At 35.2% G+C, this 24,210-nt stretch overlaps 1 protein-coding gene across 10 annotated transcripts in view; it reads right to left on the reverse strand.

Annotated features, from left to right (window-relative positions):
- Positions 1-2,439: 2,439 nt before the first annotated feature.
- LOC126816159 (protein hu-li tai shao) overlaps positions 2,440-24,210 on the reverse strand; it is a 59,510-nt gene continuing 37,739 nt past the window's right edge. For 2 of the 10 annotated variants that reach the window (XM_050542394.2, XM_050542395.2), the window contains exons 7-20: positions 24,083-24,181; positions 22,816-22,986; positions 22,263-22,390; positions 21,618-21,747; positions 20,952-21,062; positions 20,131-20,223; positions 19,044-19,239; positions 17,348-17,455; positions 15,606-15,671; positions 13,682-13,810; positions 11,495-11,554; positions 9,833-9,892; positions 8,279-8,379; positions 2,440-7,626 (exon numbers count right to left, since the gene is read on the reverse strand). In XM_050542394.2, the coding sequence (XP_050398351.1) occupies positions 7,504-7,626; positions 8,279-8,379; positions 9,833-9,892; positions 11,495-11,554; positions 13,682-13,810; positions 15,606-15,671; positions 17,348-17,455; positions 19,044-19,239; positions 20,131-20,223; positions 20,952-21,062; positions 21,618-21,747; positions 22,263-22,390; positions 22,816-22,986; positions 24,083-24,181 (1,575 nt within the window). In that variant the 3' untranslated portion in view covers positions 2,440-7,503. The remainder of the gene's footprint in view (positions 7,627-8,278; positions 8,380-9,832; positions 9,893-11,494; positions 11,555-13,681; positions 13,811-15,605; positions 15,672-17,347; positions 17,456-19,043; positions 19,240-20,130; positions 20,224-20,951; positions 21,063-21,617; positions 21,748-22,262; positions 22,391-22,815; positions 22,987-24,082; positions 24,182-24,210) is intronic. The other 8 variants (XM_050542397.2, XM_050542398.2, XM_050542396.2 and 5 more) reach the window with 8 other exon arrangements.

The raw sequence follows: 24,210 nt of genomic DNA on the forward strand, positions 1-24,210 counted from the left end.
GAATATAAATTGAATTGTGAATCGATCTTTATATAAATTGAATTGTGAATCATGTTTATATAAAAATTGTGAATCATGTTTATATAAATTGTGAATCATGTTTATATAAATGGAATTGTGAATCATGTTTATATAAATTGCGAATCGTGTTTATATAAATTGTGTATCAGAATTAAATGTCATGCTTCCATATTTTATTTGTTAATTCATAAAATAAATTTCAGATAAATATAGAGTTGACTTATCACAATTACATTAATACCAGCGAGTATTGTGGACAAACCGACTGACATAGGTGATGACAATATATGACCATATTAAATAGAACCATTGCAGCTGTCGAGGGGTTTGTGGTATAACCCTTAGAAATTAGACTGCCCAGTCAAGTCCACTGCATGGTCTTATAATACGGAGAGCTATTTACATAACTCTGGCGGTTTGAGGCGATCTAAGGAAGATCTAAGGAAGAGCAGTTTCGGGATGTACCTGTTCAGGGATGTACCAGTATTAATATATCACTTTTCTCGAATTTTATCTTCCAAGTGCTAGAGGAGAAAGAAATGGGGTTTAACATTCACTCGACACAAACTAGGTCATTTCGGGACTAACATATGGTTCAATTTTATTTCAATAATTTGTTTGGGCGTGGGAGGACCCGGAGAAAACCCTCAATTTTTTCTACCAATTGTTAAAGGGTTAAAGTCTCGACAATGTACAGTAAATTTGATATCTATGGTTACACTCGCAATGTGAGGGAGAGCATTTTGCCCAGACAAACGTGTTTCTGTCTACTCTTTATCGAATTCAAGCTGCCAAGGGTTCTTTAACGTGCGGGGATCATGTGGCTAAGTGGGTTAGACGCTGGCTCGCTAGCCTGGAGGTCGGGTGTTCGATCCCTGCATTGGCCGAGAAAGTTCATCCAGATTTTCGGGCGTGGTTCAGGACGGAGGGCTTGACTAGGACAGCTGTCTAGTCCTTCTGATGATACGAAAAACCGAGGTCCGGTGTATACATTGGAATGCACATAAAAGATCTCCTGGCAGTTGGAATTCGATAGTGCCGCTGTCCGGGCAAAATTTCCCTCATAGCACACTGTATGGCTTATGCCCGTCTTCATTAGCCCAGTATAGGAGCAGAACAGTAGGACGTTAAACCCCATTTCATTTCATTTCATTTCTTTAACATGCATGCCATCTGGACCACAGTTTATTGACCCACCAACTCAAATGACTCGACACAATTTTTATGTCTGCCCCATGCTACACCTTCGAAAAATCAATTTAGTTCTTCTTGGCCAGCACATGCCAGTTATCCAAACCTTTGGATATTCTAGTTCAGATGCCCTACTTTATGCAAACATCTTTCTCTCTCTCTCTCTCCAAAAATGAAGACAAATGAATCTAGACTTTGTCAGTCATATTGTCACCTTTTAAAAATGGCTGTGGTGATTATTGCCAAGAGAAACAGCTGTTTTTGGTGCACAGCCTGATTCAATATGACAGTCCAGCAACCCAGCCAACTTCTATCCCACCACCATTATATATGGCATCATTATCCCTCTTCTCCACCACTGTATATGGCATCATTATCCCTTTTCTCTCCCATCATTGTATATAGGATCATTATCCCTCTTCTCGTCAACTATAGGATCATTATCCCCCTTCTCTCTCCCACCATTTTATATGGAATTATTAATAGGGTTTAACATCCTACTTTTCTGCTCCGATTGGGCTAATGAAGACAGGCATACGCCAAACTGTGCTATGTGGTAAATTTTGCCAAAGGATCTTTTACATAACGCCAATATGTAAAATGATATGAAATGAAATGGGGTTTAACGTCCCACTGTTCTGCTCCTATGCAGGGTTAATGAAGACGGGCATACGCCAAACAGTGTGCTATGAGGGAAATTTTGCCCGGGCAATGGCACTATCGCCTTCTCTTATATCGAATTAAAACTGCCAAGGGATCTTTTACGTGCATTCCAATGTATACACAGGACCTCGGGTTTTTCGTCTCATCCGAAGGACTAGACAGCTGTCCTTGTGAGGCCCTCCGTCCTGCATCACTGACAAGGGGGAACCACGCCGGAAAATCTGGATGAATTTTTTGGCCTCCAATGCAGGGATCGAACACCCGACCTCCAGGCTACCGAGCCAGCGTCTTACCCACTTAGCCACGTGATCCCCACGCCAATGTGTACACAGAACCTTGGTTGTTCGTCCCATATGAACGACTATACGTTGTCCCTTGCCAGACCCTCCATCGAACACCACTGACAAGGGGGAACCACGCCGGAAAATCCAGATGAAACTTCTCAGACAATCCCGGGATCGAGCACGGGAGCCCTATGGTTAGTGAGACGTCTTACTCATTGAGCCACCTTGCCTCCCTCGCTGTGTATGGAGTCAGTATAAAATAAAACAAGCATAATATTGGTGATGTTTTTACAACATGTTTATTGACACAGCAGGACGAGTTTTTACTACATTAACAAGCAGCTCATCGACTAATACACATATAGATACTGGTGTAATCTAGACTATATATAATACCAGACTTGATTATCCAGGATATTAAATACTGTTAACCAGTTCTTACTGTCTGGAATATTGAATTGATATTGTAGGTGAGTCCAGATTATCAGGTCTAAATCTAAAGTCAATTAGTTTCACAAAAAGCCTCCATGTATCAGAATTAATAGTCCAGTATATTTTGTACTGAATATTCAAAAAGACTTGTATATTTTAGACTATACGATCTTGATTATCCAGAATACTTAAAAAATTTCATTTGGATTAGAATATTTATAATAAATGAAATTTCAAAATGCAATCTAATATTTCTTTAATCTCATTATTCAAGCCTTTGATCAGGATTTATGAATTGAAAATATGTACTCGGAAATATGTTGCTTTGATGATGGGTAACTTTTTTCTGTTTTATGACAAATTTTCTCTTTTTTTTTCTACCAAGTACCTTTAACTTAAAAAAACAAAATTGACATCACAACCGACCACATAAATTAAGATTTACATCTTAAAAACCGAATTGCACTTTTTCCTACGCAAACGAATCAAATATTATTCTTTAACCAGAACTGAGCTCTAAGTGTCGATAGTAACATATAATATATATATATATCGCAAAATTGGGCAAAACAGACGCAAGACCCAGATTAAGTTGGGGTTTTTTCTGAAGTACAAGTACGATTAATTTATTGAACTGGAAGCAAATTACAATGTCAATATTTACTGCACAATGTTTATTTTATTAAATTTTAAGATAACGCTGTATAAAAAACATGCAAAATGTTTTCCCAAAAGCAACATTTTCTTAAAAAAAGAAAGAAAAAAAAGTGAAATTATTTGAATATGATTCGTGTAATACAATGAAATTAACTCGTGACTCGTACATATGATTACACGGGTATATATATATATATAGCATATAATTAATACGTCATCGCGAGATTTCCGAAAACGTGGCCGATTTCCGACCAAAATAACATCCACAACAGACACGTTTTCGCAGATCTGCGCATTAACCTACATAATAAGTAAATTTACACTAAAATCGTGACGAAAAATGTCTCATTTTTTTTTATTTAAAAAAAGCTGAACAAATTCATAAAGTCGCGCAAGGTTTAAAACTACATGTATAGGGCATGTTCATAGCTCGTTTTAACAAGAGAGTTATCTTCCCCTGTATTCAATACGTTACTATGGTAACTCTGCAAGAAGGATAACTCTATTATTAGAAAGTGCCATAGTTAAGAATATTATTACAAGTTATAATTATATAACGGCAAAAATTATTTACAAATAAAAAAGCTGTATTTTACATTAAATGGTTTGTAACAAAACAAGGAAAAAAAAAACTAAGATTAATATTATTAATAATTAAATGTAAAAATTAAATTTAAAACAAAACAGCTACCATCTTTATTCTCTACTATTACACTGGGGTTCTACAATACCTCCATCCTTTAATAATGAGAATACTAGAATAAGAGCGAAGAAATGGATCACATGAGATGATCGACTGTGTGTATGTGTGTGGATCCTTTGGGTCTACAAAAACCTTCCATGATTAAATAACAAACGATAAATTAATTAGCATGTAATGCTATCAATCAATGTTCCCGCCATGAATCTCTCAGTCTACGAGCATCCACACTATTAATCAAGATGTTAATTAAATAATGTGGATATGATCGTGCGATTTTTTCGAATCATCCACACTTCTATGAGAAGGTTTTCAGTACACTCCATCAGTTAATAATAATAATGGTTAAGGTTTATCAGTATAATAAATGCTTATATTTTTTTGAAAAAAAAAAAACAGGTTTGGAGAGTTCTCAATTCAATCAAACAAATGATAATACTCGGTCATGAAAATATGGCAGTGACACTGCATTTATTGACGATCTAAATCCAAAACCAATCTTATGGCAATTATAATCTGTAGCAAACAAAGAAAATTAGAAATTATATAAATTTCAAATCTTAAATATTTATTTCAAAATTAGACAATGTAAACCCAAGATTTCTGATTGGAGCATATCACGATTATACATGTATATATATATATATAGTCAATACTGATGTTAATTCACGTAAAATGGCATCGTATCCCATCATTCCATATAATTTATGTCTTGTGCCTATTTTTGTAAGAAAATGGTGAGTTGCTAAACATGTCTAAAACCATGTGCACAACTTCGACAGTAAATATGGTGTTAGCAAGTAAAGTTGACTCAGTGACAGAGAGAGAGAGAGAAATGGGGTTTAACAATTCACTTGACACAAACTAGGTCATTTCGGGACTAACATATGGTTTAATTTTTATTTCAATAATTCGCTTGCACGTAGGGGTCTTTAGCAATGGGAAACCTCACCACTTGACTCAATGACAGACCTTATTAAACCATCAACCACCACTCGGTGACCGACATGATTTAAACCATCGGACCCCCCCCCCCCATCACAAGTCACAACACGTACAAAAGTGAATTATATGATTTGATGAGATACAATACCTTCAGATACACGTTTCATAAACTAGATTTAATTATATTACCGGATTCAATACAGAATATTATCGAAATCAGACAAAATTAATCAACAAGATAACCAAATAATACAGAAAATGGAAAAATCAACCAAAACTTAAATTCAAATTCATTGCAAAAAAACTAAAAATTAAAAACTTCATAATGAAGTTCAAGCCATAACCCTCCACCCGAATTCCCACTTCAAAAGTGTTTCACTCAATTATTTTGCATTAAATAAAAACAGAAATGAATTTGAACTAAAGTTTAAGCATATATTAATAATCCACTCTACAATATGCACAATTACCAGTCCTTGTCCACAATTTATAAAATATCTCGGAATAAAAGAGATATTTCCAAAATTTTTAAGCTACAAATATTGATTTTCAGAAAAAACTTCAAAGCATGTTTGGTAAAATGCAACATTTAGCTTTAAAAGTGCATTTAACGATAGCCATGTCTATGTGTTTCTATGCCTTTTTGTGGAACGCCCTAAGAAAATTTAGTAAATTCAAAGATAAACTCAAATCCGCAGCATGGAAGCACCACAAGTGAGAATTACATTAAGGGAATCTAATAATGAAATATGAATTATATACCGGTATATATCTTGGACTTTATGAAAATTTAAGTTGATTCAAAACTGCAATATACATGTCCAAAAACTTCTCTCAAAACATTCTGTGTTTTTCTGGACCTAATTCTACAGATTTTACTGGGAATTTTCTTTATCTATTTGAACAGAACAAAAATACATGTTTTTAAATCCCTTTTTTTTTTTTTTTATCAGTTTGCATTATTTTTAGAATTTCTCAAAATTTTGTACTGCAAACCTTCTTAAATTCCTTCATTTAGATTTTGCCGTTTGTTTTTCTTTTAGAGTAAAAAAAGTTAAACCAAAGTGGAATAACTTCTTATATCAAATTAACGACAATAAAATAAAACAATATTGCGTCAGAAAAACAAACAAAAAAGGGTTAAATACGAAAGTTTGAAGAGTCTCCATAAGACTGTTTACAGTATTTTATAAATATGTCAGGCGAATAATCAACGAATCATGAAAATAATAAATTTAATAAATTACTGAATAAATACCATGATAAAACTTACATAAACAGCCCATTTTTAACTCTCTTGTTTTTGGTCACTATGGTTACTGTGCCCATTTCTATTCTCAGTTCTTCTAATTTTGAGCAACGAGCGTGCTTTAATTGATTTTTATCCAATGAAAATGATTTTCTTAAAACAAACGGATTTAATCACAACTTATTTCAATAAACATTAATTAAATTTCACACTTCCCTTTCAGACTTTTTCACAGGCCATGGTTTCAAGTTTTATCATGAAATTTCTTATCAATTCCCAATAAAATCTGTGAATTACATAGATAGATATATTTATATACACTGTTGCTGGTTTGTCGACTACATTCATATTATTATTTAAAAAAACTGATTGGCAAGATGGTTAATATAAACATTGCCAAATTAATAAAATGGTCCACTTCACTATAGTGTGAAAGAATGAATATATGACAAGGTTGTTTTTTTATTAAATATGGTTTAACAAGCAGATATCACACAAAACTAAATTAAGGACCCCTAGGCCCTTAAATCAAGAAAGGACAACCCTTATAAAGGAAGGCCTCAATCAATTAAGGATGCCACTTCTAAGGTAAGCTTATGTTCCTGAATCACTTGAGGACTACATTTTGAAGATGACCCCTGATTAATACAAGACACTTCACCATAATTGATAAAGGCCAACCTTTCTAATGTAAGGATTGTCCTTAATCAAGGATGACCCTTATATGGTAATCGATAAATGTGAGCTAGAACAAAGAAATGCATAGAAGACATTTACTTATAAAATAAAAACAAAATAAACCAACAATTTACATTACAGCAAAGATAATTATTATAATAATTTCATATCGAATCAAATTCATCCATATTTTGCTGTGAAAAAACACGAATAATGAAATAACTATCTCAAATTTACTTAATTAAATGATGAGGCAACCAATGCCATTTATGGTGAAATCGAAAATGGTCGCTCTTGTTGCCTTGACTACTATCCACTAAGCGTACAATCAACGTGACGCGATAAAAACTTGCACTTTACAAATGACAAGGTAAGCGCTTCTCTAGAAAAACAGAAGAACGCTTACAAATATTTAATAAAGCACTTAGATGACATGAAAATAAAAAGGCTCAATGAAGTCGCGAAAAATACAAACACAAAATTTGCACGCTGTATCGGGAGTACATTTTCTGTGTCTCAATAACAAATGACGAAGATGATTTTAAAAGCGTTTTATTCGAATGAAAGCAACAATTAAAACGTAATGTACGTGTCTCTCTATATTTATCATCGTATTCCACGTTATTTTATTTATTTGAATCGTCTCTAAGACTAAAGAAAAAGGAGATCTACTTTATTTCTATTTAAAAAGTGCTCTCTTTGCTCTCCTTATTCTTCTTCTTGTTAAAACTGGGCATACGGAACTTCTTCTTTTTCTTCTTTTCTTTCTCTTTATTCGGTGATGCCTGTTCCTTAGTGGGTGAGCCCTGAAAATATGGTATCATTCAATTAAATATGGTATCATTCAATTAAATATGGTATCATTCAATTAAATATGGTATCATTCAATTAGATATGGTATCATCCATTCAATGAAATGAAAATGGGGTATAATGTCATACTGATCTACAACAACTGGACTAATGCTAATGAAGATGGGCTTACGCCACATGCAGTGTCCTCCTGTATGGGAAATTTTGGCCTACTATGTGATATGTGACCTCGGTTTTTCATCTCATCTAAACGTCTAGTCGCTGTACTTGCCGGGGCCTTCATCCTGCACCATTGATATGGGGAAACCACACCGGAATATCCCAGTTAACTTTTCTCGGCCAACACTGGGATCAAATCCCTGGACTTCCTGGTTAATGACTCAGCGCCTTACTCACCGACAGATCTTATGATCTAAAGTGCACACGTTAAATCCCCCCCCCTCCCCAACTCTGATAGAGAAGTGAAAATACATGTGTACAAACTATCTGATTAAAACACAGATCCTATTTCATTTCTTTTTTTATAGTTCAAAATTTTGTTTTACTTGTCTTTACTACACTAGGATCTGGAAGAGATGTTGTATTACTGGCGTTCTGGTGGAAGTGAGGGATAAGCCAATGAAAGGGTCTAGCGTATTAAACGTACCTCCTTGCTGGATCTGTCCTCCAGTGTTTCTCCCCCACTAGCACTGTCAGTTGATCTTAGTGTATCCGATTTAGCTGGTGAACCAGGCTTCTCTCCTTCACCTGATGGAAATAAAACAAAAATACATTTATCATTAATTTTATATCTTTTAATACAAAACCTAACATGAAGAAAATATTTCTTCTAGGGTGTCCATTGTATTCGACTCAGAGAAAAAAAACTCTAGAAGCTAACAAGAGTGTGAATTTAGGTTTGTATGGGTTTTTATTTGTTTGAACCTATGGATGCCCACACCTAGAAATAAAGCACCTGTTATTTCAATATCCGGTACAAGCCCACTGGTTTCTGGTTATTTTGTCAGTTATATATTTGTCTTTTTTCTGTGGTTTTTTTTTTATTGATTTTATTATTACATTTTTTTCACTTGTCAATATCAATATCCCCTTGATTTATAAGTACATTGTGAATAATTTTATTTCAACATTACAGATATATATAGATATATAATACTATCCCTCAACCAAGAGCAATCCTCGGAATCCCAGAGATAAGTTCAATATTATTCTCCTCAATCAATGAAGCACTCCCCTCCCTCTAGTTTTATATACCTCACCACCACCATATGCAAAACAACCCCAGAAGCAGTTATAACATATATACCCCATAACCTATCCTCGGTATTCCCAGTAATCTCATTCCGTTCTACTCCATTATACCCCACTATATTCAAATTATCTTCCCTTGATCGTAGCTTGATTCTACGAACCAATCAAAAAACGGTTTACAAACCAGTCTTAGCCTCATTGTTTACGTTCACAACAATATGGCAGCTTGTTCGGTCGATTATGAGAAAGTTTTCAAGAAATTTAATATGAAAAAAGGGACAGAGTTAAAACTTAAAACGGTGCAAAAAAGAAATAAATGTGCACTTAACAGATGTGAGAAGAAAGAAATTCATGCTTGTGACAAACAATTAAAAATATCGACAAAAAAATAAAATAAAGAGGTTAAGGCTTCACCAATTTTAATTTTTGTTCTTCCGGAAACCCAAATAAAATTTGGCTTCCTAATTTTTCCTTCGAGGGGGGAAAAAAATTTTTAAAACAAGAAGTAGATGGTTTCTGTTATCAAAAGGTTTTTAGCTCCAAATTTTAAACCTAAGACCCACTTCACAAAACATTCTTAGATTTAAGTTAAGAATTAACTCAACATTGTTACCGTATTTTAACTAAAATATAGCAATTTATAAAACTTTTGTTGTTTTCAACAAATATATCAATAAGAAACTATGTACAAAGTTTTGTGTTTCTTGATCAAAGATATTTCTCATAAACAGTGATTGAAAGTTGAGTAAACTCTTAACTTAAATCTGAGAATGCTGAAATTTTAACCAATACATCATTCATGAGATGCGTTAGGTATTTATTTATAAAGACCCCCCAAAAAACTAAAAATTAAAATTGGTTGGCCCGAGACCTATTAAACCTGCTGTTCTCAGCAAAAACGGTTTGACAATAAATATATTGTGTGTTTTGAGTACGAGTTAGAACTCACCGCGACCTCTGCGATCCGATTGCGATCTGCCGATACCTTTCTCAGATAATTCACGTAAAACTAAATAAAGATACAGATAAAAAGCACATCAACCAATAAAACATGCAGTGACAATATCATATATATTATATCTTCACATCGTCATGGTTACAAAAACATACAAGGTACGTATAATTTAAAGTCTCTTCAACACCCACAATGCATCGGCCATTTTTAACACACACAACGCATCATTCATTTTGAGACTAACATATTAAAAATTATATTTCCATGGTTATGTGTGCAGTACAAAGAGTGAGAATTTTGCCCAGGCAGCAGCGCTTCTGTCTACGCTTCTTGTCATAATCTCCATCCTGCACCACGTGGAAAATAACCATGAAACTTTCTTGGTCAACACGAGGATCGATTCCGGGACTACCTGGTTACTGACAGAGTCACTATCGATCTCAGGTTGTGGACCAATGACAGTGCTTGTTACAAAGCAACTATGTCACTGACTAAAGAGTGACGAAAAAAGAGTTTGTATTCCTGTTATAATACCTTGACGATGTGAAGATATATTACAATAGTTTACTAATCTTCTTTGTAGTCCATCCTTAATTTTGTCAAGTATAAGTGCCCTGACTGCTCAACTACCACGGAGGGGGACTGTGACCGAATGGTTTAACACAAGCGTAAGATCAAAGGACTGTCATTGAGTTAAGTGGCGTAGTTTTGATTCCCTGCTTATATGAATGATTATATGAATATACCCTGACAAGTAGAATCACCTCTGATCAGAAGATATGAACATAGAAGATTAGTTAACTTTTATATATTATATGGAGATCAGTTTTCCACAGAAAAAACAAAATTCATATATATATATATATATAATTAAGAGCCATTCCAATTTTTTATACAACTTTGAGCCATTCCAATTATTTATATTAATTTGAGCCATTCCAATTATATCAATTTGAGCCATTCCCATTACTTATATCAATTTGAGCCATTCCAATTATTTATATTAATTTGAGCCATTCCAATTTTTTCTATCAATTTGAGCCATTCTTATTATATTAATTTGAGCCATTCCAATTATTTATATCAATTAGAGCCATTCCGATTATTTATATCAATTTGAGCCATTCCAATTACTTATATCAATTTGAGCCATTCCAATTATTTATAGTAGAGCCATTCCAATTATTTATATCAATTTGAGCCATTCCAATTATTTATATCAATTAGAGCCATTCCTTTTACTAAGTTAAGAGTCATTTCTTTTATTTGTATCAATCTGACCCATTTCTTTGATAATTAAGCAAAATCTTATAAGTCACAACCACCCAGACATTAGTAAACGATATGTATGTAATTCTCTTGTTAAACCAAATTTTCAAAACCATTGCGTCCATTATTCATGACAAGCGGAAGAGCTCTCAAGGAGAATTAAAGGGACATTACTGAAATTGACTAAAAATAATATCGCACAAAAGAGAAAACGTTATGGTTCTTAACCAGTCAAAATTCCAAAACCCTTGAATGGAAAATTGTGACAAGGTCACAAGCAGAATGGCTCTCTTAATCTTTAACAAAAAGTGAATCTAAGGGAGATAACTGAAATTTGACTAAAAATACAATAATGTGATTAAATAAAGAGGTGCAAGGCAGACTTACGTGCAGGATCACGATGCGGTTGTCGTTCAGATTCTGCGCGTTTGACAGGGGTAGAGTACTCTAAATAAACATGCAAAATAAAATACGCAAAATAAAAAAAACATGCTACAACAATATATTCTACAAAACAAGATTATACACAATATCTATAATATAATTACACTGGCTTCAATACAAAAATATAATCTTGTCAATCCTGACAAATTCGCACAATTAATGAAAGAGAGTGTATGTCTCCTGAAATTAAGGTTCAACATCCTACTTTTCTGGGCAGCTAGAGCTCCAAGCGCGACACTATAGACCAATAGACCATCCAAACCTTCCTTAGGATGTTAATTAAACCCTATTTGATCTTATCCTTGAAGTTTCAGTTTATTTCTGACAAAATTATATTGAATATATTGAATCCAGTGTCTGTAGTTTTGGGTAAATTATTAAAGGAATAGATAATAAGATATTAAATAAGAAACACATTCATTTTAAAATACACACTACAAACATAAATATATAATTACACATTATAATCAATCTATAGAGATATTAAAGAATAAATAATGAACAATCTGGCCAACTTTAGATTGCAGCCCGGTTCATAAGTGTCTGCTGATTTTCAAAATCCCCAGACAATTTGTATGCCTCATAAGAGGTACATTAAGTGAAAGAGAGAGAGAGAGTGAGAAATGGGGTTTAACGTCCGCTCGACACAAACTACGTCATTTCGGGACTAACACATAGTTCAATTTTATTTCGATAATTCCCTTGCGCATAGAGATCTTTAGCAGTGGGAGGAAATCTGAGGACCTGGAGAAAACCCACAAGGTTGGACAGGCGACCCTACTCCTTGTCATGTACAACCGCGGAAATCGAAACCACACCAGTTGAACCACACCAGTTCAGTCATCCAACTCCCCTGGAGTGAAAGACCTGTCTCAGATTCAACATGCCATCTAATATGACCAACCCCGATAGAACTGTTAGTCAGCTCTATAATTCGTGTACCTCTTTACGGTTGGTATTTTTTCACATTTATGAGTCTATTTTCAAGAATTATTAAATCTTTTCTATATATATGGAAATATATGATGTGATTCCACTAAATAAATATAAATTCTACATTTCTGGCAGTGAGTGGTATATAAGTCTGCAGTCTTTCACCAAGATGAAACTTGAAGTAATCAAGAAGGATAAGCATATTTTATTGATGATGATGATGATGATGATGATGATGACGGTTGGGTCATCCCAACTTGGTATATATGGTAGCTGTGCTTGAAAATGAGATGGCAGTGTTAAGAATCCCAGATTTTTTTTTTGTGAAGTGACATGGAATGACCTGGTTATTATGGTAAATCTGCCAGCAAAATAACAGTTTTAGATTTTCCTGCCGTTTTAGTCCGAACTGGGCTAATGAAGACGGGCATATGCCATACAGTGTGCTATGAGGGAAATTTTGCCCGGACAGCAGCTCTGCGGCCTACTCTTAATCTTATATCGAATTCCAACTTTCAAGGGATCTTTTACGTGCACGCCAATGTGTACGCGGGACCTCGGTTTTCCGTCCCATCCGAACGACTCGACAGCTGTTCTTGTCAGGCCCTCCGTCCTGTACCACTGACAAGGGGGAAGCATGTCGGAAAATCTTACCCACATAGCCACCGTGATCCCCTATTTTCCAATGGATTGTCTGTTGAAGTAATTAGTATAGCAAAGAAAGAAAATCAAGTTAAACTGAATATTTATCGGCTGTTGGGTGGTTTTATCATAAAAGGAGCGAGATTACAATTTGGGGGAGATGGGATCTCGTAGTTGAGCTCAATAAATCTTATTTTAGGAGCTTTAATAAGTCTAAAAATAAAATATCAAAACATAGCTGTTACTTCTGATTTTCCTTTTCAACCCATTTTCTGTTGTATTTTAAGAGAAATCATGCTCTCGGTAATTGCTTTATATTTCATGAAAGGGAGGGACTAGTTAGTTGAGCTAAATAAATTTGAATTTAGGAGATATAAAATACTAAAACATAGCTGTTACTTCTTTTCATTTTTCATCCATGGTGTTTTAGGTACATGAAATCTGTTGACCTATGAACTGTGTAAAATGATGAAGAGTTAATTAAGTATATTAGAAATGAACGAGGAAAGTTAGAAGCATGTAAGCGATTCCATCCGTTAAATCAACGAGTATCACCTGGACGCTTATTTCTATCGCCATTTTGTCCGTGTTTGGGTGGCACGCTTGGCGTCGTACGTATTTCGTCCAGTAGGGTTTCCACATCAGCACACACGCTGTCTTCTAAAGGAATACCTGATTCAGAACCTAAAGGAGGAAAACTACATGCAGAAACTACAAAATACTATAAGTACATGCTAATACAATAGTTGTAAAATCAGTTGGTTTTATTGTTAAATTATATAAAAAGACAGGTTTTCACCAAGTCATGACAATATCCACCAAGTAGTGACAATTTTCACTAAGTCATGACGATTTTCACCAAGTCATGACAAGTTTTACTAAGTCATGATGAATTTCACCAAGTCATGACAAGTTTTACTAAGTCATGATGAATTTCACCAAGTCATGACAAGTTTTACTAAGTCAGGACAATTTTCACAATAAAATAAATACAAATATAAGTGTTTTTACACATGTGCCCAGAGATTTTTGTTTCTCAACACCAAGAACATTTGGGTGTCAACGGTAATTATGGTGTATAACTGGTCCTGAATAGAATAACAATAATGAGGGCACAATTTTATGCGTAAAATATAGGGCATTTCAGAGGGCTGCCCTCAATTTCATGATGCCATCTTGTTTTTCCCAGACTTGGTAAAAACACAGTCATGCTGTTTAGTGGAAATTGTTCAATAGAAAGGGAGTTAACTCTACTGACCTATGTTGTTATTACCAGAACAATAAACAGAAAAGCTGATTAAAACGTACAATATAAGCATTCTAATTATTAACCCTTTAAGCGTGCAATCACTTTGAATTTTCATTCAACCAATATTTGACCAATATGAATCACTGGAAAAACTATTGTGAACTAAGATTTAAATTATGTAAAATTTCCATCCTTATTTCAGTAATAGTTATTGGTGTCTGTAGTTGGTGATCGTTGTGCTTATAAAGCTCACCAGAAAGCTTCGTAAGTTTTTTAAATAATGCAAGTATGTCAACATAACACAATCCCGAATGTCAATGTTAACTGCAATGGGTAACATTCGACGCTAGCAATTGTCGCCATTCTACGTGAGTAGTCGTAATTTTCCGCCAATAAAACAGCCGTAACATCATTTCAGTTCTTCTGCTTATAGAAATATAGACTAAAATATGTTGACATTATTTTAAAAATTTATGAAGCTTTTCGGGTGAGCTTTAAAGGGTTAACCTGTATTAGTATGTGAGCCACATGTGTTATACTAGTTTCTATTAAAGCCACTGATCGTCTATTGATAGATTTGGAATCCCTTGAAAACTTGAATATTGTTAAAGTTGCATTTCTAAAAGGAAATGAAATGGGGTTTAAAGTCCTATTGTTCTGCTCCGAAGGGGCTAATGAAGACGGGCATACGCCATACAGTGTGCTATGAGGGAAATTTTGCCCGGGCAGTGGCACTATGGCCTACTCTTATATCTAATTCCAACTGCCAAGGGATCTTTTACGTGCACGGCAATGCATACATGGGACCTTGGTTTATCGGTCCTTTTGATTTCTAAAAGGAATATCAGTCCAAAAATGTTTCAATTCCGTTCAATATTAATGAAGAACTTATGAATTAAAAATTTTAGTAGAACTACGTAATTTTGGATAATTTTGTCTGATGAACCTCTTTTTAATCTGAATGAATCCACCAAGCTGGGAGAATTATCTATTGTTGAAATTTGGATTTTTCTTAATTAAATATCAAATAATCAATATGGGTTTATTTCAGCGTGGATTAAGTCTTAAGAAGATATAGTCCGAAAAAAAATATAAATAACGATCAATGGCTGAAGGGGTTAACAGAAATCATTCACCGAAAACAAAGTTACTGATTTGTCCATTCAGCAAGGAATATGTGTATATATATATCAATGATCATGTGACCGTCACCATGGTTACAATACATACCTGGCTGTGGACTTTGTTCTGGCTCCCCATTAACGTAATCGCTGGCATGTGACATGTCTAGTGATTCTAAGCAGACAAAACAAACAAACCATGCAGAAAACACATGACATCATAAAAACAACAAGTACATTAGTAAGGCTACAATTTATTCTAGAATTTGTTTCCTGATTTTATAAAAAAAACAACTCCTGTCTACATTTTGATGAAGAACAAGAGAAAAGTATTTAGCAACAAAGATTTTTTTGATGAATATTTGATAAATTGTAGTCTTACACTAGCTAATATACTACAAAATCAATTCTATTACGCCATATGAAAAAATATTCTGGTTGTCACTTGAATTGGGTCAAATGAACAATAATAACTACATCCTAAGATATGAAATGAAATGGGGTTTAACGTCCTACTGTTCTACGTCGACTGGGCTAATGAAGATGGGCATACGCCATACAGTATGCTGTGAGGGAAATTTTGCCCGATCAGCGGCACTATGGCCTACTCTTATATCGAATTCCAACTGTCAAGGGATCTTTTATGTGCAAGGCAATGTATACACGGGACCTTGGTTTTTCGTCCCATCCTGCACCACTGACAAGAGGGGAAACCATGTCGGAAAATCCTGATGAACTATCTCGGCTAATGCAGGGATCGAACATGCGACCTCCAGACTAGTGAGCCAGCGTTTTACCCACTTAGCCACTGTGGTTCCCTACATCCTAATAACATCACAGGAATTAGTAATCATGTAAGGGAATACCGCTTGAAAGCATGAATAAAAAAAGCCCCCCCCCCCTTTTTTTTTTTTAAAAATTAGAAAAGCTCCCGTTGACATCAGATTTTTTTTTCCATTTTTTAGGAATGTTGGAAATGAAATGGGGCTTTAAGCATCACTACAAACTACTCTTATATTGAATTCCAACTGCCAAGGGTTCTTTATGGACACGCCAATGTATACACAGGACCTCGGTTTTAGGGTTGTTTGAGAACCAGAACATTTTTTTATTACCAACACATTAAACTACATGATTACATTTCTCTCTTCTATATTAGTAAATATTACACACGATATACATTATTAAACATCAAAACAAATTCCTTTATCGGGTTACTCCACTTCACTACAGACCATTTTGTTAATTTATAAAACTTTTATTTGGACAAACAGCACTTGTGTGTGTGTTAACTCAGTGAAGTTCAAATATCAGAAATCTACTGTTATCAGATTTTTTGATTTTCACCTTAGCCTTTCACTTCCCATTTTTCTTTTTTGGGATGTGGATGTTTGAAATCAAGCATTAATAATTCAGCTAGCATTCAACAAACACATGACACAGATTTATCTAAGTGCAGATAACTCTAAACTACTAACAGACACAAACTTTGCAGACATTTAGAGGATACTCGATCATCAGTCCAGAACGTCCCAATTTGACAGAAGTGAAGCGGACTTCAGTTCTGTCACAGTCCCCAGAAAAACAGGTGAGGTAAGTAGAATCGTGACGTAATTAAACACATCAAATGTTTCATCAGAGGTCATGGTTGGTTGAGACATTCGTTTATTCAGTCGGCATGTTCCTTTTCACTAAACCGACACTATTTTGGGGACTGAGAGAACATTCAATTGAGTATCCCCTAAGAAGTTTAAGTAATTCTTACAATACTAATCTAGCAATTTAGTTGAAGTAATGGAGGAGATTCACGATATCAAGAAACATAATAATTAAATGTAAAATATGACCTACCATCTTGTTTTTCATCCATCGATCTGTTCATCTGTATTTGTTGAAGTCTTTCATCGGAAGATATCAGTTTCCCGTCTGGTCCTGGACTTCCTTCATCTTCATCTACAGCTACAAACAAATGAAATAAAATGGGGTTTAACGTCCGCTCGACACAAACTAAGTCATTTCGGGACTAACATATGGTTCAATTTTATTTCAATAATTTGCATGCACGTAGGGGTCTTTAGCAGTGGAAGGAAACTGGAGGACCCAGAGAAAACACACGAGGTTGGACAGGCGACCCTACTCCTAGTCACGTACAACCATAGGGAATCGAAACCATGCCAGCTGACTCAATGACAATGACAGACCTTATGTTACAGAGCACACATGCTAACCATTCGGCCATCCAACCCCCCTGAAATAAAATTAAATGGGGTTTAACTTCCTACAGTTCTGATTTTACTGAGCTAATGAAGAAGGCCAAACGACATACAGTGCACTATGAGGGAATTTTTGCCTGGACAACGGAGCTACTGGCTACTATTATTTTGAATTAAAACTGTCACGTTTTTTTGGGTTTTTTTATGTGCACGCAAATGTGTACATGGGGGTCTAGGTTTTTCGTCCCATCCGAACAATTATATGTTGTCCCTTGCCAGGCCCTCCGTCTTGCACCACTAACAAGGGGAAAATCCTGATACTCTCGCCGCCAAAACCTGGATCAAATTTCTTACTAAATGAGCAAACGTGGCTCCCAGCTACAAATTCCAATCGTAAACGTTTTACTTTGAACAATAAGAGAGAGAAATTGAGTTTAACATCCAGTCGACATGAATTAGGCTATTATGGGACTAACACATGGTTCAATTTTACTTCAATAATTCACTTGTGCATAGAGCTAGTTAGCTGTGGGAGAAACTGATGGACCTGTAGAAAACCCACAAGATTGGACATGCGACCAATCTGATTAAAATACAGATCTATATTTCGTTTTGTTTTTTTACACTTTCGATAGCGCCTACACTACATGAACATCTGACAAGTTATAGCAATAGGTCACGTCAGGGGGTCAAAAGACCGACTTATGACCCTATGACGTCAGACATTTGATTAACCAATCAGCATTGATGTTACTAGTGGATTACCCACAGTTCTGTGAAAAACACGCCTAAAGCTCGCCGTAACAGACCGTTTCATTGGCTTATCCCTGACACCATTCAGAACATGATTTAAATAACAACTCTTCCAGATCCAAGTGTAGTAAAGACAAGTAAAACGAAATTTTGAATTATAAAAACGAAACGAAAAAGGATCTGTGTTTTAACCAGATTAGACATGCGACCATACTTCTTGGCATGTACAAGCAGGGAATCGAAACCATGCCACTTGACTCAATGACAGACCTTAAGATCTAAATCTAAAGTGTTAAATAATCAAAATGAGTTCACTTTAGCTTGAATTAAGTCGTGGAAAATTTAGACATTTTCAAAACATCGCGATCTGGGCACTTATTCACGAAAACTTAAACTAAGATACAATCAAAATTTTAAGAAATACTGCAATTCGATTGGCTGACCAATATGCAAATTGGATATATGCAAATTGATTTAACTGGTCAGCCAATCGAATATTTCTTAAAATTTCGATTGTATCTTAGTTTAAGTTTTCGTGAATAAGGGCCCAGAGACTTAAAATAATTTGAATTTGGGCTTACCTGGTAATCCTCGTTTCTTCCTGTCGACTTCCTGTTCATACTGTTGAATTTCATCATTTGACACATTTTCGAAAGGGTTAGCTGCGTAGCGTGATTTATAGACGACTGCATTATGTTGGTGATCACGCTGAATAATACCTTTAGAAGCGGCCCCGACAACAATCACGTTATCAGCTGTGTGAGATAGGGATCCCTCCTACAAACAAACAAAAAAAATCAAATGGGGTTCAACGTCATACTGTTCTGCTCCGACTGTGCTAATAAAGACGGGCATACGCCATACAGTGTGCTATGAGGGAAATTTTGCCTGGGCAGCGGCACTATGGTCTACTCTTATATCGAATTCCAACAGTCAAAGCATCTTTTACGTGCACGCCAATGTATACATGAGACCTCAGTTTTTCGTCCCATCCCAACGATTAGACAGCTGTCCTTGTCAGGCCCACCCATCCTGCACAAACAAAAGAGATATTTTATTCACTATAAATGAATGGGAGATCAAGGAACAAGCAAAATGCCCATGTCTGACCCTTATCCCTTAAACCTTTGATTATATCATCAACCTATTCAATCACTACATTTCTGGACTGATAGAAATGTGACAGGACTCAATCTCGGCTGCAATGGAGTACTCCCTAAGATTTCTATCCAAGGGAGATAATCATATTGGTCAAATTATCTCCCCTTACACCACAGATTGGAAAAGGTGTAAAGTCAACAATATCAGGTTTTTTTACGTAATTGTGGTATAATTAACATAACCAATACATTGACTATCGAAGATGAAGACACGAGAAAATCGCAAATTGGTCTCTTGTCAACAATTGTAAATATCAATTTCCGTATGAATAGATGTGGTGAAGTCTGTATCATTAAAGGCCACAAACTGTATACCGCAGTGGACACCTAAAGCTGGCCCCAATATCCATTCACTTGATTTGATAAATGTTATTTATTGCTTGTCGTGTCTGTGTTGTCTGCAGGTTTGTCTTTACCGTATTGTTTGTGTGTAGTGTGGTCCTCCTGTACTGCCTATTAATCAACTGTGATCTAGAAGAGGAATAATAGAAAGATTCTGACTACTAACCTTCATTTTCTGAGCTTCATCCCACGAGATGCCTTCTAATAGTTTCGATTGAGGTCCGGCCGATATATGATCTTCATAATAGTCTTTACGTAACTGAAATATACAAATATACACTTGTCAACAACATAACAGTCTTTAAATAACTGGAATATACAAATATATACTTATTATTAGATAATATTCTTTAAATGACTGGAACATATACATTCATTAATATACATAGTATCTATTTAACATTGACGGTAGCGTCACCATCTGTTTTAGAACATAAGTTGTAACACTACAACTGAGGTATCATTTAGCAGGAGTTTCTGTATTTAATTTTTAGTTTCAAAAAATTGTTCAAATCCGTTGGGAATCATGGAAAGTTTCTACTTTGCGTAGTTTTAATTTCTCAACACTGCTCCAGAAACTAAACAGTTATAAACCCATCACTCATTATCTAATCTAGACAGACCCTTAAATTACACAACAGTAGAAACCCAATTTGAACAGTTTTCCAACAATGGTTTGAAACTAAACATTACATACAGAAACTCCTGCTAAAACAACGTAACTAAATGATACCAGAGTTGTAGTATAAGTTGTAAAATTATTATGATAAGAAAAAAAATCCTGAAATGGCTCGAATAAACGTATCTCTGAAATTGAGGGTTATATCATCAGTACCATCTCATACAAGCGTGGAATAGAAACTATAGACAACTCGGCCACCGCCAACCTCCGTGTTATAGTGAAGACCTAGAGTAGTTGATTACAGAATCTTATATAGTTGTATATTTTTCTTCCAAACAGAAGCAAAATTATGTGAATGAACTCACCGCTTTTTGTTTGTTGCGGAATTCTTTAGGGTCTGGACCTTGTGGAGCAAACTGATTGGGGTTATCCAACTTGATTGGTGTACTTGTGGTGGCGTTACTTTCTGGTACCCACTGAAAATAAAAGTACACAAGACTAAGGTCATAGACTGTACAGAAAACATTTCACAGTTACCATAGAAACATATAGAATTAAACAATTAAACTACAATATTGTGAAAGGCAAATCTTTAAAAGGAATATGAGTCCAAGAAACGGTTGAATTTCATTCAGTATTTAAAAAGATATGATCGACTGTAAACTTGGCAATATTCAGCAATCATCAAGCTAATCTGAGTAGAATTTAGCGTGGATTAAGCAGTGGAGAATTAGATATTGTCGGGATAGCAACATTAATTTCATTGATCTTCAGACGGCAGGGTTTGTTGTATATTTGACTCAATTTAGTGTTTTGGGGGTTTTTTTAGGGTTTGTCTTGTATTTGACTCACCTTGGTAATTTTTATAGGGTTTGTTGTATATCTGACTCAATTTGGTGATTTTTTTTTTTAGGTTTTGTTGTGTATTTCACTCCCCTTGGTAATTTTTATAGGGTTTGTTTGTATTTGAATTTGGTGATTTTTTTTTTTTTTGGGGGGGGGGGGTAGGGTTTATTGTGTATTTGACTCACCTTGGTAATTTTTTTAGGGTTTGTTGTGCCAATTTCTTCTATTTCTTGTTTAGCGTAAGTATTAGGTGAGGTTAACCATCCTGCTTTATAAGCTAATTTATTTCTCTCCATAGCACTCTTTACCGGCGACCTAATTATACACAAATTATAATATAGAAATTATATACAAATTATAATATTCAAATTATACACAAATTAAAAAAAAATCAAATTATACACAAACTAAAAATTCAAATTATACACAAACTATAATATTCAAATTATACACATATTTAAAATAAAAAAAATTCAAATTATACACAAATTATAAAATTCAAATTCTATACAAATTATAATATTGAAATGATATACAAATTATAATATTGAAATGATACACAAATTATAATACTCATATTATACACAAATTATAATAACTGTTCTGCTCCTACTGGGCTATTGAAGATGGGTCTATGCCTACTCTTATATTGAATTCCAAATGTCAAGGGATCTATTACCAGGCCTTCTGTCCTGCACCTCTTGCAAGGAGGACCCACGCCGGAAAATCCCGATGAACGTTCACGGCAAATGCAGGGATCGAACTCATGACCTCCAAGTTAGCAAGCCAATGTCTTACTCACAAAACCTTTTGGGGGAAAATCAACTTACATAAATCTACTGTCATCATTTGATGTGAATGAACTAGCTGATGGTGGAATCTCAACGTCATTATTAGAACGATCTCTTTTCTCGTGTCGAACTAATGGAGCTTTAAACGTATAACCTGTTCTATAACCCTGTAATAAAACCAATCGACAATTTAATCAATATTTCCATATATCACGATTTATTTAATGCATCGCATGATTACTGAACACTTAATTCCTAATGCACTTTTCTTGTTGGTCACAAACTATTTTGGAAAAGATGGGTTTTCAATACTGACTTGACCTTATGATACAACGCGCATGCACTTACCGTTCGGCCATCAACCCCACCCCCCCCTTTTTGTATATAAAGTGTACATTTTGTAACTGTATTTTTGTAGAATATTTATCAATGGGAGATGAATTAATATAAGCCTTTGGCTTGTTTTTGAATAAATATTGTTTAAATGCAAATGCCACTCACAGACTTTAAACATACATTATGTAAGATTTACATAAAGATCTGACCATTCTTGCTATAATATGAATGAAGAATAGTTAATTCTGACACTTACAGCATTATCCAGTTGTCTCATCATAGCTTCAAATTCTAATTCTCCTACTTTCCATTTTCTACCACCAACATTAACACCTCCACCACCCTGACTTGCTACTGTAAATGTCTTCCTCCACAAGTCTGAATCTACTTTTATTAAATTATTAATTCCAGCAGGTATAGCACTCATCTGAAGACACAAAATACAACAATTATATTTTCTTTAATACTGTCAGGTAACATTTCAGAAAGAGAGAAATGGGGTTTAACGTCCACTAGATACAATTTAGGTCATTTTGGGACTAACATATGGTTCAATTTTATTTCGATAATTCCCTTGCGCATAGAGATCTTTGGCAGTGGGAGGAAATCGGAGGACCAGGAGAAAACCCACGAGGTTGGACAGGCGACCCTACTCCTTGTCACGTACAACCGCGGAAATCGAAACCACACCAGTTGAACCACACCAGTTGAGTCATCCAAATCCCCTGGAGTGAAAGACCTGTCTCAGATTCAACATGCCATCTAATATGACCAACCCCGATAGAACTGTTAGTCAGCTCTATAATTCTTGTACCTCTTTACGCTCGGTATTTTTTCACATTTTTGAGTCAATAATTCGCTAGTATATAGGGTCTTTAGCAGTGGGAGGAAACTGGATGAGCCGAAGAAAACTCACAAGGTCAGACAGGTGACTCTACTCCTTGTCACATACAAGTGGGGAATCAAAACCATGAAACCATGCCACATGACACAATGAAAGACCTTATGATCTAAAGCGTGCATGAAAATGAACCCCTTCTCATTTATATAATTATCAAGTCAATCAGGGGTTAGGAATTGTGGACAACAGACCCAATTGACAGGGGTAAAGACTATTTATACAACTGTTAGCAAACATAGACAACAGGGTTGATGGACAGGAGTAATATGTATGACTGTTAGCAAATATGGATAACTGGACCGATGGACATAATTCGCTTGTGTGTATGGGTCTTTAGCAGTGGGAGGAAGGAAACCCACAAGGTTGGACAGGCGACCTTACTCCTTGTCACATACAACCGGGGAATCAAAACCATGCCAGTTGACTCAATGACAGACCTTGTGATACAGCCCCCTCCCCCCGCCACACACACAGGAGTAAAGTCTATATGCAACAGGTAGCAAATACTGACGATGGAACCGATGGACAGGGTAAAGACTATATGCAACTGTTAACAAAATAGATTACGAGACCGATGGCCAGACAGGGTATGAGACGATACACAGTGTATAAAACTACTAACCTGTACTGTACAAGCATACATAACATTACGAATATAGTGATAGGCCTCTTCTATTGTATTACCACATGCTACAACTCCATGGTTGTGTAAGAACATCACCTACAAATAAAATAACATTATAAATGAAA

Source organism: Patella vulgata, chromosome 3, assembly GCF_932274485.2.
Source record: "Patella vulgata chromosome 3, xgPatVulg1.2, whole genome shotgun sequence".
Classification (NCBI taxonomy): domain Eukaryota; kingdom Metazoa; phylum Mollusca; class Gastropoda; family Patellidae; genus Patella; species Patella vulgata.